This window comes from Mus musculus, chromosome 8 (genome assembly GCF_000001635.26).
Source record: "Mus musculus strain C57BL/6J chromosome 8, GRCm38.p6 C57BL/6J".
Lineage (NCBI taxonomy): Eukaryota > Metazoa > Chordata > Mammalia > Rodentia > Muridae > Mus > Mus musculus.
The window spans coordinates 64,595,409-64,612,287 of NC_000074.6; the positions used below are offsets into that span (position 1 = coordinate 64,595,409).

The 16,879-nt window shown below is 43.5% G+C and overlaps 1 protein-coding gene across 1 annotated transcript in view; it reads right to left on the bottom strand.

Moving 5' to 3' along the window:
* Cpe (carboxypeptidase E) overlaps positions 1-16,879 on the bottom strand; it is a 100,568-nt gene that overhangs the window by 2,867 nt on the left and 80,822 nt on the right. Inside the window, exons 4-7 of the mRNA NM_013494.4 lie at positions 15,966-16,083; positions 13,640-13,822; positions 11,195-11,334; positions 2,052-2,151 (exon numbers count right to left, since the gene is read on the bottom strand). Coding sequence (NP_038522.2) covers positions 2,052-2,151; positions 11,195-11,334; positions 13,640-13,822; positions 15,966-16,083 — 541 coding nt within the window. The remainder of the gene's footprint in view (positions 1-2,051; positions 2,152-11,194; positions 11,335-13,639; positions 13,823-15,965; positions 16,084-16,879) is intronic.

A 16,879-nucleotide genomic window follows, 5' to 3' on the forward strand; every position in this document is an offset into this window, starting at 1 on the left:
GAAGACTTACATGGCATTGGTCTACAGTGCCATTCGGGAACTGAGTGGAATTCTTAAGCTAAGCTATGATTTAGTCTTTCACTCCCCTAAGTTTCTCCTAAACATAAACTGGGTCCCGTGGCCCCTTACACTGAGCTCAGGCATGGGCCTTAACTCGGCTCTTTCTCTCTCGATCATGGCAAACTACCAGCTCTATACTCTGCTAGACAACCAAGATGGCTGTTAAGAAGCTTGGGTGAACACCCATGGTGACCAGTTTCCAGTCCCTAAACATCTCCCAGGTTCATGTAGATCACGGTCGCTTTCCTCTCTGACCCTCTGTGCCCATTGGTCTCCCATTTCAACAACAGTTCTTCCCATACTCAGGTGCATGTCAATCAAATGGCAAAGTTGGCAAAATACAAGATCTGCCTGGCTAGCTCAGAAGTGAGGCCTTGGATCCTGCGTGCCTAACCCTCCTGGGTGATGCTAAGGCCTCTAAGGCTTTCAGCCCTACACTTTTGAGTAGCAAAGATACTAGTGGACAGTTTACACTCTCCATTTTGCCTGTGCCTCACAGCAAAATTTCCTTAACGTGTTAATATTTTCCACCACTAAAGGCTGGCTGTCCCCTACGCTTGCCTGGATTGCCTCTGTTCACACCAATCACTTGCTTGATAGAGACTCCGTCAAGAGTCTCCGTGCTGCCAGATCCAATCCTTCCCTCACAAGGGTAATTTTCCTGGACTCCTTTATCCATTCCCTCCCTCTCTTGAAGCATAGCTGGGCCATAGCTGGGCTTCCAGGACAACACACCTCACTTTATTTCTATGCTAGTTTTCATTTATAGGCTAATGGCCTTCCCCTCAAAATTTAAAAAAAAAAAAATCTTAACAGCCCAAACTATAGGGTAAAAGATCCAAGCTCCCTTCCAGATTTTATAACCCACCAAACCGCACTAGTCCCTGAGTTTAAAGTCCCACCAGTCCCTGGGCTTGCCCCAAGCTCAGGACTTCAAATCTCACCAATCCCCACCCTGAAAAACTCCTCCTCTCCCCCCTTCCCACAACCTCCAAAACCACATATAATCTGTCTCCTGCTCCATTCCCTGCTGCCTCTCAAGCAAGCAGAGGCAGCCACCCTCTTGTGTCTTCCCCAGTAAAGGCCTTGTGTGAGGTGCAGTGTGACCTTGTGGTATCCCTTGCCTCCTGACTGCTAGGATTCCTTTCCCTTCAGAGCTGTAACACTTACACATGGGAAACCTCCCCCTCGGAGCTGCAATACCTTCCATGGGGACACTTCTCTCCTGAGAGCTGCAGCACTTGCCTTGGGGAAAACCTTCCTGTCAGAGCGGTAACACACAAATCCCCGTTTCATTCCTTTTTAGGATTAGATTTCTCCCGTGTTATTTGCATCATGGGATGCAGAGAAAATAGCATTTCCAGAGTTAGGGGAACAATATCCTGTGGCTAGGGGACATTAGGCTTGTGTCCTGCCCTTGGGGTAGGATCTCAGCTTGGGTTCTAGAATGCTAGCTGGAAAAGCATGCCGAAACTTGGCCGGATAGTGACGGATATTGCTGAATGTGTGTATAAATGATTTTAAGAGGACAATAAGGCCTTAGAAAATAAATGAAATGTTAAATAATTCTAAAGACTAAGAAGAGTGTTCTTGTTACTCTTTTTGTTATCTGGCTGCAGGGATTCCAGTGGGTGGTGGTTAAAGTAAAATGAGCTTAATAGAAAAGTATAAGGATACCCAGACACACAAATGCTGAGAGTTTAACCTCAGCTGCTCCCAACCTGAAGCGGGGCAGCAGACATACAACCGCTCGCGCCGGGTAAAGGGCGCCACCTGCTGGCTCGAAACATCCTAGGCTTCATTGTTAGTCTCACAGAATAACGTGGAATTGGGGGCAGAGACGGTGTAAAGGCAGATGAAGCAATTGTTGCTATGCTTAGAATTTGTATGCGAATTTTTATTTTGATAATTAGTGGTTATGTTCATTTTCATAATTCTTGGCTCCAGATCAAGGCAAAAAAAAAATCCTAAAATAAAATAAGAATACCTACCCGAGGTGACATCATGGTCTATCCCGTCCACAGAGATGGTTGCGTTGGCAATCGGGTTACCCTGAAGGTCACGGACAAACCCTTTAACACCTCGGTGTATCTGTGAAGGTCAAAGACAGCCACAAAAAATTATAATAGAAACGGATTTAAAATGTACTTCATGTCAAGCATCTTCGTGTTTTCAAGCAATACATTGTAGAGAGGGCACAAACCGCCAGCGCATTCTTTTCTGGGCTTTTTCTCAAAGAAGAGAAGTCACCTTCTGAGAAGGGATGTCATGTTCTATGCAAAACAGGGATTTTGAAGGACATTCCGAATAACAAAAGAAAAGAAAAAAAAAGCCTGTTGTGTTTGTGAAGTTTTAGCCTCCCTTCTCTCTCTCTCCCCTCCCCCTTCCTCTCACTCCCCTCCCCCTCTTCCTCTCCCCTCTCCCTCTTCCTCTTCCTTTCCCCTCTCTCTCTCCCTCTTCCTTTCCCTTCTCCCTCCCCCTCTCCTGCCCCCTCCCCCTCTTCCTTTCCCCTCTCCCTCTCCCTCTTCCTTTCCCCTCTCTCTCTCCCTCTTCCTTTCCCATATCCCTCCCCTCTCCCTCTCCTCCCCTCCCCCTCTCCTCCCCTCCCCCTCCCTTTTCCTCTTCCTTTCCCCTCTCCCTCTCCCCCTCCCCCTCTCCTTCCCTCTCCCTCTTCCTTTCCCATCTCCCTCCCCCTCTCCTCCTCTCCCCCTCTCCTCCCCTCCCCATCCCTCTTCCTTTCCCCCCTCCCTCTCCCTCTCCCCCTCCCCCTCTCCTTCCCTCTCCCTCTTCCTTTCCCCCTCTCCCCTCCCCCTTCCCCTCCCTTTCTCTCTCCCTCTTTTAAAAAAGGTCTTCTATACAAAGGTTTTATAGCACTGTGGGCTGACCAGTGTGTCTCAGCCTATTAATACTAGCTCTAGCTGAGCGGGATGCAAAGTCCTGAGCTGCGCCTACCTTTGCATCAAGCTCATTATCAAGGCGGTTTGGATTGAATACAGGGGTGTGACAGATCAGGAAACTCCAAGACTGAAAACTGGATACCAATTAAAGATGGAAAGGGAAGGGCTGCTGATGAGAATAGTCTCTCTGAATTAAGTCAGCAATTAATTACAGAGATCCGAGCTACAAAGCAGCTCTTTTGTAATCTTTATGACTTATCTAAGCTTGTGTGCAGGTGCACTCATACAGATGCATGTGAGCAAAAACACTCGCCTGCGGAAGCCAGAGGTCTTCACCAAATGTCTTCCTTCCCCACTATGCCATTCTATATTCTGAGACAGGATTTCTCACTGAACCCGGAGCTCCCAGTTGGTTACAGTGGTTAGTCGGTGAGCTCTGGGGATCACCATGTCTGTGCCAGCAACCTTGCCTTTGACACCGGTAGCTAAAGAGCCAAACTTAGAGCATGATGCTTCCTCAACATTTTTCCAACTGCCATCTCCCCAGACCAATTCAAATCTGTAGGCAGGACACTTTCAGGGTATCAAATGTAAGTCCTTAATTGCACCTGATATCTTAGTATCTGAAACCCTAGGTTCCATCTCCAACAGCAATAAACTGGACATAGTGGTACACACCTCCAAGAGGTGGAGTCAGATGGATAAGTCTGATAAGAATCCAAGGGAATTCAAAAAGGCCAGCCTGTCATACAGGAGGCCTTGTCTCAGGTAAAGAAAGTGAAATTCCTTTTGCTCTTGAGATATCTAACTATTTTCCTACAGAGCATAGAATAAATCCCAGGCATCCCTTTTATTATTGAGAGTAAGCTTGCCAGTCTTGCATACTTTTTTATGAAATGCCCCAGTTCTCAGTAATAAATTTTGCACTGTTTTTCTCTAAAGCGCTAAATAATAGTATGTGTTGTTGTTGTTGTTTTCCTCTAAGGGCAATTTCTATGCTATACATGTCAGAGATAACGAGTGACCATTTTGACAGCAACCCGTTTAGTGAAAGGAGAATAAATACATCTTAAGTTTTTGGTTAGGGCCTTCTGAGCCAGCCAACCAAAACTGAAATACTGAAGACCATTCAGTGGGAGGTGGGAATGGGAAAGATTGGGTTTCTGGATGGAAAAGTGAGCAAGCCGTCACAGGAACCCACACATCACCAATCTGAAGGTTTCTTACTCGGTTGAGGGGTGTTTGTTAAGGGCTGATGCACAAAATTCAAAATGCACCTAGCTTGCAAGACAGGGATTGTTCACCGAGGGCCACTTTGTTCATCTTGAGATACTGTAGTCTTGATTTCACACAAAATGAAACTATTAAATTGACTTATCCTTAAAAAATCATGGATCTTTTCATAGATATGGCAATCACCACAGAAATGTGATTAGTCTATAAATGCGGTGAGTTAAAGTTCTTGACTTTTTCTGCTTGTACCACATGGGACTTAGAATATGCAGTGAAATAAATATTTAAATGATAAATACACTTCCTCTTTTAGATTTATTTATTTATTTAGTGTGTGTGTGTGTGTGTGTGTGTGTGTGTGTGTGTGTGTGTGTAAAGTTTTGCAGTTGTGAGCTACCATGTGGATAAAGGGAATTCGGGTCCTCTGTAAGAGCAGCAAGAATTCTTAACTGCTGAGACATCTTTCCAACCTCAAAAGCTGAAGACGATATTTAACTGAACTCTTGATTTTCTCTAGACAGAGTCTCACCGGGTACCCTGTCTGGCCTGGAACTCTCTATGTAGACCAGGTTTGCATTGAACTCACAGATATCCTGCTGCCTCCAAACACTTTCCTCTTATGTATTAATTATGAGTAAATTTCGAGTATGTCAATGTTTTTGCTTTAAAATGTATTATCCTTTTTTCTGATGTAGAAACTTTTCTGTTTGAAAACTCCTCTGGTGGCAATAAATACCAGAAGACAGGTCACAAGCCGTCATAACTGCATGGACAGGAGTTCAAACTAGAAACCTCTGTCACTTTATGGCTTTTGCAAAGAAAGTTCCAGAAGCTCAGATTTCAGTGTAGCTTGGAGAGCTGTTTTGCTGCACTTGAACCCTCCTGTGGTGATCTCTCTCCAGATTTCAGACTTTCCATTCCCCGGCTCACAACAGCTTCTAAGATCTGTTTGGATCAGACACCCTTAAACACCTCTGTAGTGTCACCCAAAGAGCTTGCACGCTGAGGACTGTGGAGTCATTCCCTGCAGAAACTGTTAAGTTCAGGACACGACAGGAAACCCATTGTTTAACAGGATCCTTAGGTCGGCTTGATTTGAGTGATCCATGGAGTGGTCTCAGAAATTCCTTGAGGATTTTTGAGAACTAGACTTTTCCAATGCTATTGAATGGTTAACAAACCACTGACTCTAATGATTCGAGTTCCTGCAAACATTTAAAGCTCTGCAGGAGATGCTCTCTCCACCAGTGCAGAATGAAATCTAACCACCAATTTGGCAGGAGGTGGGACCTAGGCCTTACTTAGATTTCAGGCCCAGATGTTCAATCCCGAATCAACACAAGTGTCAAGAAAGCAATTACAAGCCGGGCGTGGTGGTGCACACCTTTAAGCCCAGCACTCAGGAGGCAGGGACAGGCGGATTTCTGAGTTCGAGGCCAGCTTGGTCTACAAAGTGAGTTCCAGGACAGCCAGGGCTATACAGAGAAACCCTGTCTCGAAAAAAGAAAGAGAGAGAGACAGAGAGAGAGAGAGGAGAGAGAGGAAGGAAGGAAGGAAGGAAGGAAGGAAGGAAGGAAGGAAGGAAGGAAGGAAGGAAGAAAGAAAGAAAGAAAGAAAGAAAGAAAGAAAGAAAGAAAGAAAGAAAGAAAGAAAGAAAGAAAGAAAGAAAGAAAGAAAGAAAGCAATTACAGCAGAAGACCCCTGACAATGAGTTCTCCTTAGCCTTGATTCCTAAGCTGGAGTGTTCATGGCACAGCCTGAGTGCTTTTGTCATAAAGGCCTCTTCCTGTTTCTGCACAGCTGCCCCACAGCACCAATGTCAGATAGGAGCAGATTCCCTTCCATGGTGCTGAACCCATGACTCCATCCCTTTGTTCCCATCTCCTCTCTACCATCAAATGGCTCGGCATCACTAAAGGGCAAATGTCCTCTTTCCCAATACAATGATTTATGGTTTATTTTGGCTTTGTAGTGTTTTTATTTTTTCTCAAAACAACCAATTAAGCATCAGCTGAACCTGTGTTTTAACTGTTGGTCAAGGTGATGATGACCTTATTGGTATTAACCACAGGAAATCTTGTTTTCTAAACTCCTATGACTGAGTTAAGGACCCCTCTGTGTCTGACCATTGTAGTTATCCTTGTAGTTAACCCTTTTTTTTTTCTTGGATATTTTCTTTATTTACATTTCAAATATTTTCCTCTTTCCAGCTCTCCCTTTCAAAAATCCCCTATCCCATCTCCCCCTACCCCACCTTTATGAGGGTGCTCCCACACCCACCCACGCCCATCCTCCTGCCCTGGCATTCCCCTACACTGGGGTAATGAACACCCTCAGGCCCAAAGGCCTCTCCTCCCACTGATGTCCAACAAGGCCATCCTAAGCCACATACGTGGCCAGTGCCATGGGTTGCTTCATGTGTACTCTTTGGTTGGTGGTCCAGTCCCCGGGAGCTCCCTGGGGGGTTCTGGCCTGTTGACACTGTTGCTCCCTCCATGGGGCTGCAAACCCCCTCAGCTCCTTCAGTCCCTTCTCCAACTCCTCCACTGGGGACCCCACTCTCAGGCCAATGGTTGGCTGCGAGCTTCAACCTCTGTATTTGTCAGTCTCTGGCAGAGCCTCTCAGGAGACAGCCATATCAGGCTTCTATCAGCAAGCACTTCCCGACATCCACAATAACTTCCAGGTTTGTGACTATATATGGGATGGATCCCCAAGTGCGGCAGTCTCTGGATGACCTTTCCTTCAGACTCTGCTTCCCACTTTGTCTCCATATTTCTTCCTGTGAGTATTTTGTTTACCCTTCTAAAAAGCACTGAAGCATCTACATTTTGGTCTTCCTTCTTCTTAGGCTTCATATGGTCTGTGAATTGAATCTTGGGTATTGTTGGGCTAATATCCACTTATCAGTAAGTACATACCATATTTGTTCCTTTGTGACTGAATCACCTCACTCAGGATGATATTCTCAAGTTCCATCCATTTCCCTGTGAATCTCATGAAGTCACTATTTTTAATAGCTGAGTAGTACTCCATTTTATAAATGTACCACATTTTCTGTATCCATTCCTCTGTTAAGAGGCATTTGGGTTGTTTCCAGTTTCTGGCTATTTTAAATATGGCTGCTAACTGCATGGTATTGGTACAGTGACAGGCAGGCAGGTCAATGTAATAGAATTGAAGACCCAGAAATGAACCCACACACCTACAGTCAATTGATCTGTGACAAAGGAGCTAAAACCATCCAGTGGAAAAAAGAAAGACAGCATTTTCAACAAGTGGTGCTGGTTCAAATGGCAGTCAACATGTAAGAGAATGCAAATTGATCCATTCTTATCTCCCTGTACAAAGCTCAAGTCCAAGTGGATCAAGCACCTCCATATAAAACCAGAGACACTGAATCTAATAGATGAGAAAGTGGGGGAAAGTCTCGAACACATGGACACAGGAGAAAAGTTCCTGAACAGAACACCAAAATGGCAACCAACAGACTGAGGAAAGATCTTTACCAATTCTACATCTGATCAAGGACTAATATACGATATATACAAAGAATTTTAAAAGTTGGACTCCAGAGAACCAAATAAGCCTATTAACAAATGGGTTACAGAGCTAAACAGAGGATTCTCAACTGAGGAAAGTGGGATGGCTGAGAAGCACCTGAATCATCCGGGAAACGCAAATCAAAACGACCCTGAGATTCTACCTCACACCAGTCAGAATGGCTGAGGTCAAAAACTCAGGTGACAGCAGATGCTGGCGAGGATGTGGAGAAAGAGGAACACTCCTCCACGGTTGGTGGGATTGCAAACTTGTACAACCACTCTGGAAATCATCTGGTGGTTCCTTAGAAAATTGGACATAGTACTAATTGAGGACCACTCGTGGGCATATACCCAGAAGATGCTCCAACATGTAGTAAGGACACATGTTCCACTATGTTCATAGCAGCCTTTATCTCAGCATTTACAGCCTCTCAAGATTAGGGACTCATGTTTATGACCTCACTACTACAGACTCTTCTGGGAGAAGCTCTCTAAAACCAACACCTTCCAGAGTACAAAAGTAGCTTTATATATTTCTATTGAAAAAAAATGGACAAATAAGATCTAAATGTTCTGTTGGGAGAGCATCATTTGACAGGGAGGGAGCAGTGTATAAGATGTAAAGTGAATAAGTAAAAACAATAATTTAACTTAAAAATGTTTTCCTTGCTATTTCATAACTGTAATTTTGCTACTGTTATGAATCATAACGTAAATATCTGATATGTAACCACTGTGAAAAGGTTGACACCCCTGCAAAGGGGTCACAACCCACAGGTTGAGAACCTCTGTTTTAAAACATGGTGGTGCACAACTTTAATTATATCACTTAGGAGAAAGAGGCAGACAGATCTCTGAGTTTCAGACTAACATGGTCTGCTTAGTGAGTTTCAGGCTAGCTAGTCTACAAAGTAAGAGCTTGTTTCAAAAAACAAACAAACATAAGTGTTGGTTTTATATGTACATTTTCATATGTATTTATGTTCTTAAGTCACTGTGATTATTAGCTTCAATTTTCAACTTGACACAATGTAGTATGAGCTGGGAAGAGTCTTAATAAGTTTAGCCTATGGATATGACTCTGCTAGGTTTTCTGCATTATAATAATTAGTCAATCATATTGATGTCAGAAATCCCAGTCTAAAAGTAGGAAACTCTATCAAATAGGTTTAGATTCCAGACTCTGTAAGAGGGGAGAGGCTGAGCATACAAATGTGTGTGTTCATTCTCCTGACCTACATACAAATGCATCCATCCATTCTCCTGACCTACATACAAATGCATACAGCCATTCTCCTGACCTACATACAAATGCATACAGCCATTCTCCTGACCTACATACGGATGCATACAGCCATTCTCATGACCTAAATACTGATGCATACAGCCATCCTCTTGACCTACATACAGATGCACCCATCCATTCTCCCAACCTACATACAGATGCATGCATCCATTCTCCCAACCTACATACAGATGCATGCATCCATTCTCCCAACCTACAAACATATGCATGCATCCATTCTTCTGACTTACACACAGATGCATGCATCCATTCTCCTGACCTAAATACAGATGCACCCATCCATTCTCCTGACCTACATACAGATGCATCTATCCATTCTCCCAACCTACACACAGATGCATGCATCTATTCTCCTGACCTACAAACATATGCTTGCATCCAATCTCCTGACCTACATACAGATGTAACTACCCATTCTCCTGACCTATACTTGGAAGCATGCATCCATTCTCCTGACCTACAATCAGATGCATCTATCCATCCCCCTGACCTACATACAGATGTATCTATCCATTCTCCCAACCTACATACAAATGCATCTATTCATTCTCCAAACCTACATACAGATGCATGCATCCATTCTCCTGACCTACATACAGATGCAACTATCCATCCTCCTGACCTGCATACAGATGCAACTATCCATTCTCCTGACCGACACACAGATGCATGCATCCATTCTCCTGACCTACATACAGATGCAACTATCCATTCTCCTGACCTGCATACAGATGCATCCATCCATTCTCCTGACCTACAAACAGATGCAACTATCCATTCTCCTGACCTATATTTGGAAGCATGCATCCATCCTCCTGACCTACATACAGATGCATCTATCCATTCTCCCAACCTACATACAGATGCACCCATCCATTCTTCTGACCTACACACAGATGCATGCATCCATTCTCCTGACCTGCATACAGATGCATCCATCCATTCTCCTGACCTACATACGGATGCACCCATTCTTTCTCTGCTCTTGACTGTGGATGTGAGTAGCTGCTTCAACTTTCTGTGCCTCTGACTTCATCACCACAATGTGCCATGACCTGGAACTCTAAGTCAAAATAAACTCTCCTACATTGCTTGTATTGGGGTGTTTAGTCACAGCAACAGAAATGACACTAGGATGGTAGCTACATGCTTTTTAAGAACATTTGTTTATAATGAAGCAGTTTGATTAGTCCAAGCTGTCTGTGGAGTATGAAACAAATATCATTCTAGCAAACTGCAGGTGAAAAGGACCACATACAGAGAAGAATCTGAAAACAGATGAGTCACTGTAGGCAGGCAAGGCATGATGTCCTTTCTTCTGTCCACTATTTATCCCTGGCATCAACATCTATGTATACTATAGAGGGAATAGAAATTCTAAGTCCAAGCCTGAGCAGGTAGGTCAAATTTAATTTTGACAGAGTGGGAGATGCCCTGAAATTCTATACCAACATAATGCAGTGGCTATGTAGGCGACTCTGAGATTTTGTCCTGAGAAACAGTTACAACAGTTACAACAGGGAGATTTTAGAACAAAACCGATCAACTTCTTTGGTCTCAGATTCTTTATCTAATCCATAGATGAGGGTAATGGTGGTGGTCTCAGGTGATTTGAATAACTGTTGTAAGGCTCCGATGCATAAATTGAAGTGTAATATATTCAGAACAATCCCTGAGAAGTACTAAAGGTGCAGTACATCTTCACCTGAGATCCACATGAGTCTAGTGAGAGATAGGGGAAGCGTTTGGAGCACAAAGTCCAGGAGGCGCGGGTCTCGGTCACTAGCTTCACTCCTGCATGACTCAGTCACCTTACTCATATCCTGGACCTGCCTGGGACACTTCAGAGGCCCAGGATGATCAGCTAAGAGTGTCTTAAAATTCTTCTTGCTTAGTACAGTATGAATAAAGGAAACTAAGGTGTCTCATTAGATAGCTCTCTAGTATAATCAGTTCTTGGTGAGCAATCATGAACCATAAGACCTATGGCACATAAAAGTCTAATTCAGAAACTACAGCAGACACCTGTTTCTCATGTTGTCACCTTCATTCAGATGATCACCCCCCCCCCCGGACAGAACCCCTTTTATGAGTCTATTATACTACAGGGTTAAAGACCGCTACATAGGCCGATGCTGGAGGCTGTGTTTTACCTGCTCCAGGTAGCTGATGAGGGAGTTTTTGTTATCTTCCCAGTAGCTTTTGAGAGTCTCTTCCGGTGGGAACTTCTCACAGCTAAGCTCCACAGTGATCTCGAAGCAGTTGCTGCTCAGGTAATTGAAGTCTTGCATTCCTGCCCAAGCAGCAAACAGAGAGTCAGTGTACACATACAATGGCTACGAGTCTATACACACCCTTCTGGTAATCTACGGCCTCAACAAAGGTGCACCGAAGGGCCCTGTAGGAATCTTCACAGAAATGGCCTCCCATGGGGAATAGAAAACACTCTTGAGAGACTCTTGTTTTAAAAAGCATAAAATCCTGTGTCTTATGGTCATTTAGCTCAGTGAATCCATCTTGTAGGGTAGGAACAAAAGCAGATGCCATTCACATTATACAGTGCTTAATAGACTTCAAGAAAAGTAACCTGAGAGACTGTATCCCTTAGCCTGTAAGGAGAAATGCATCCCTCTATGTTGCCTTCCTATGAGGCAGGAACTGGTTGAGTCGGCTAAGATGACATGGCATGCTGTTCTGTCCTAAACCCGACTCAACGTGTGTTCCTGAGGGATTCGGACTCTTAATATATGATATGTAAATTCTTAATTATATCATATACCAAAGCAATAAACATGGCACATCTACTTCATATTAGATGTAATGTTAATTATACTGCAAACGAGACCACAGAGTAGACTTGACACTCAGAGGACTTTTAATTAGATTATCATCACTGGGAATGTTGTAGCCCAGCAGACTCTTCCCTGGAGCCAGACTACCCATATTCAAATTGCTGTGTTGGCTGCTAAGAGTTCACAGTTGCCTACACACACACACACACACACACACACACACTTCCTGTAGAACAGCTAAGAGCTACATGGCTTACAAGATTAGATCTCCAGTACTTCTTGGCAGTCCAGAGCCAATGGAACAACCCAAGATGGCCCTCTTTGCCAGAAAACTTCCTGTCACTTTTAATCTGGGCCCTTTGCCTAATAAATCTGGCCGAGGCTGATGCACCTCTCTGCTCCTGACTGTGGGTGTGCACTCTGAGCTCCTGCCTTGACTTCCCCCAGTAATGGGCCTGGACTTGTAATCCTTGTAGCAAGTGAACTCTCCTTCCCCTCTGCTGCTTTTGGTCAGGGTATCTGCCACAGCAATAGAAATACAATTATGACAGGGAGCTAAAGATCTCCCAAGCTTTTCATTGTCCTTTTACAGTGGGACATGATTGACTCAGGTATTGCTATGGTTACCATGAGCATTCTCAGTTTATAGGATACAAATGGTACACTGCATGCTTGGAGAGGTTGTTCCAAAGCAATCACTGAGACTTTCTCTCTTTTTCTTAAATTCTAAATGAATCCACCCTTGGTGCCTGCTGGGTCTCATTTCCCCCATCTCACATAACTCAGGACTCCGTGCCTTGGGAATGGTGCCACCCACAACAGGCTGGATTTCCCACATCAACTAACAATCAAGATAATCCCCACAGATATGTAGCCAGGCCAGTGTGATCTAGAATGTCTCTCAATTGAGGTTCTCTTCTTGGACGATTCTAAGTTACACCAACTCACTATATAATGAGCAAAGTACAAAACTGCTTTCTAATATAAGATCAACATATATTATTCTTCACCTGATGTATTTAATGTACTCTAAATCTTAAATCTCACCTAGACCATACATCTCAACTTATAGAGGGAAAGTATCAGGTCTTACCTATCCCAATGCAAAATCTGAGTGAAAACAGAAGAAACTTGTACCATAGAAAACATGAAGAACATTTTCTTAGGGCATAATGAATCAAAATGTAAAGCTCTTGCTCTCTCTATTTCTGGGTGAGGCATAGAAAATATTCCTTAAGTTATCAATGAAATCATTTCACTCTTCATCTCTGGTTGAGGTTATACATCGTTTAGTAGCTGGGGCAATTTGGCGAATAAGTTCTGCAAAGTGGTACAGGGGAGGTCACAGGAGTTGCCTTCTCTTAGGGGGAAGGTGCCCCGCCCTACAGTGCCATAGACTTGGGAGCAAGCATTCAAATATATGAGTTTATGGAATCTATTCTCATTCAAACCACGCCAGAAGGTCTGCTAAACCCTGCTGCTTAGCCTCCAAAATGCACATTTGCTTATGACAAAAGGCATGGCTTGCCTAATATAAGGACTGCATAGGGCTGAAATAAGGCTAGTTAACAGTATTCAGCTTCTATTTTCCCAGAGTACTCCTTCAGATAGTAGCGCCTTCATTTTTAATTCAATAAAAACAAAATAATATGTAACTCACCTTGCTGAAACAGCTGAAAGTTCCATCTACTTTTTTAACGACTGAGGAAGAGTGAAAATTCTATAGACCGCAATCATTTTCCGAGTCTAGGTGGTAAATGAAAAAATGCCAAGTTCACAGAATCAGAGAGCAAAGGGAACACTCACCACCGGGGACGCTGTACCATGCACCACCATTGGTCGTTCCATCTACAAAGCTGCTGTCATCGTCATTCTTGCGACAGGGAGGTCGATTGGGGTCAGACATGACTGGGTTGAAAGAAGAGTACGCGCGAGCCAAGCTTTGGAAAATTGCGTCATCAGGGCAGGAACTGTATTCGTGAGCAGTACCTAGAAAATGAATTCACAAGATGGGAGAAACGGACCCCAAAGCATCGCTTGCTTGCCAAAGAGTCATGCACTGTTGAGCCCCTGCTGACATAGGTTTTAAAAAGATGAAAGTTAGCCAAGCAGTGGTGCTCCACACCTTTAATCCCTGCATTTGGGAGGCAGAAGCAGACGGATTTCTGAGTTCGAGGCCAGCCTGGTCTACAGAGTGAGTTCCATGACAGCCAGGGCTATACAGAGAAACCCTGTCTCGAAAAACCAAAAGAAAGAAAGAAAGATTAAAGTTTTCAGGGAATATGAAAGTTAAAGTATCAAACAAAAATACTTAGCTTTTAGGTTGTATGGCTTTCATCCCTAACACTAAAATGTAAAGATTAGACAGAATGGCCTATGACCATACCACCCTGAAAGCCCATGCCTCAGGGGGCTTGGTAGGACCTGGATGGGAGATGAGATGGACTGCTTGCTCTACTTATGAACCGAAAGCCGCACAGGAATAGATAGATGGTGAGGCCACAGCATGCTGGACCTGGCAACATAGAAATATTCTCAATATTTACATTGTTTAGTTTAATAAGGTGTTCATTGGGAGGGCACAGGGTGGGTGGGACTTGGGAAATTGGGGGAAAGGATCTAGTTCAAGTTCATTCTTGGCTATCTGAGTTTTAGGCCAAGTTCTAGGACAACTTGGACTATGTGAAGCCTTTCTTCAAATAGATAGATAGATAGATAGATAGATAGATAGATAGATAGATAGATAGATAGATAGATAAATAGATAAATAGATAAATAGATAAATAGATAAATAAATAATAAGATCTGAGAACGTCACCAGTAGCAATTCTGTAAGCACTATGAAGTACTGACACACAGACTGTCTGACATTGAATCTCAGCTGTTTCTAAGCTGTCCCTGTGTATATTATAGCAGGAAAGGACCTTTCTTTTGATACCCTATATTGTTACTAATGTGTTATAGTAGTGTCCGGCTGACAGTAAACCACAGCATCTCAAAGTGTATCTAACAGTGCTGTCTAACCTGACTTTCTTCAAATCTGGGTTCTCAGTAGCTAAAGCTGAATTACACAGATCTTGTCCTTCAAGGTTATCTGAGAGGGGATTCCAAGTGGGAATTCCTCTCCATAGCTTGCTTTGGCTGAAGCTGAACTGAAACCCGTTAGAGAAAACTCAAAGCACTGCCCCACCTCTGTGGCACTAGCAGGAGGGGACCCCAGGACAGAAAGTGAGAGCATGCTCTGGTTGGCATTCCCACAACCAGGGTGAAACGGCACAGGCTGACTCCATTTATAAACTACACTGTACATGAAGCTCTTCAATGTCTGGCTGTGACCCACTTTACCAGAGACCAGGACTGGCCTGAATTTATAGTAGTTCTCAACCTTCAAAGTGCTGTGACTATTTAATACAACTCCTTATGTCGCAGGGGTGGGGGTAGTCATAAAATTATTTCGTTGCTATTTCATAACTGTACTTTTGTCATTTCTATGAACCATGGTGTAGAACCTGGTGTTAGTGGCATATGCCTTTAATCCCAACACTAGAGAGGCAGAGGCACATGATTTGAGACCAACCTGGTCTACACAGTGAGTTCCAGGATAGCCAAGGCTCCACAGAAAAAAACCCTGTCTCTAAAACAGGGAGAAGAAAAACATGTATGAATCCTAACGTAACCATCTGATATGTAGGATATCTGATATGTGTCTTCCAAAGGGTCAAGACCCACAGGTTGAGAACCACTGTTCCAGACCTTCCATTTTTCTCCTCTCTCTTCTCCAAGAGTTAATCAAGCTCCCGTTTAACTCTAAAAACAAAGCACTACAAGCTGTTCTGCCCATTACCTGTCTGTGCCGATACCGCACGAAAGAGCAGGAGTGCTTGTAAATGCAAGTGTTGTATGCTCTGGTTCCCTAAGAGAGCATTACAAGTGAGGCACAGAGGCACACGCCACTGTAATCCCAGCACTTGAGGGGGTGAAGCAAGGGGATTGCAAACTCAAGGCCACTTCAGGCTGCAGAGTAAGATTTTGTTATAAAAACCAAAACAACACAACAGCAACTCATACAGAAATCGTGCTGTCATTTTTGACTTAAGCCACTTAAAGGGGGCAGGAAGTGGGGACTACCTACCGCTCCGTGTCTCATCATATGGGTAATTAGCCACAAGGTCTCCTCCGTGCAGATTGGCAGAAAGCACAAATGGAATGTCCATGATCCAGTGAATGACAGCCTTGGTCTCGGGGGCAAGCTGTTTCAAAGAGGAAAGATCACAAGACTCAGAAGCTGACAATCGCCACTGGTGATGTCACAGAAAAGACAAAGAAAGCAAGAGAGACTGCTCACAGTTCAAACATGATGGGTTCAGAGGGGAAAATATTTTCTTAGGAGCAATACGCAACATGACAGGATTTCTTATGAAAAATGGTTCAATCATGTTTAAATTTCCTTAAACGTTCTACTCTGAGGAAATGACTCTCTCTCTCTCTCTCTCTCTCTCTCTCTCTCTCTTGAAAACAACATTCAAATCACATTGGGGCCCCTTCCTCTGTCTACCATGACTCATACAAAGAATAATTCTGAACAAATCAAGAAACGCCTGTTAAACCATAAAGTTTTTCCTCCACATAGCTTCAAACACATGGCAGATTTTATTTCCCGTTATTTCTTACTATTTTTCCATTTCCATTCAACTATCTCGGACACTGACTTTATGATCATAGATCATAGAATATGATCAAGTCTCACTCAGAAAATCAGTTTACTTTGGAGTGACCATTCTAAGTTTTAAACTGAAGCACGCATTTTAGGAATTCATGCTGTCTTGGATTCATGGTCTTTCTTGGAAGTAAATAACAAGAAGAAGTTCATTAAAAAAGAAAAAAAGAATCAGCTTGATTCTTCTGTGCGATGGGCCTTTCATAGCAAGTAGGAAGGATTCCAAACCTCTATCTAGTCACCTCTGAAAAAAAAAAAAAAAAAGGGAAAGGCTTCCCTGAGATAACAGCTACCCTGCTTTTTCAGGGCAGAATATGTGGTGGTATCCA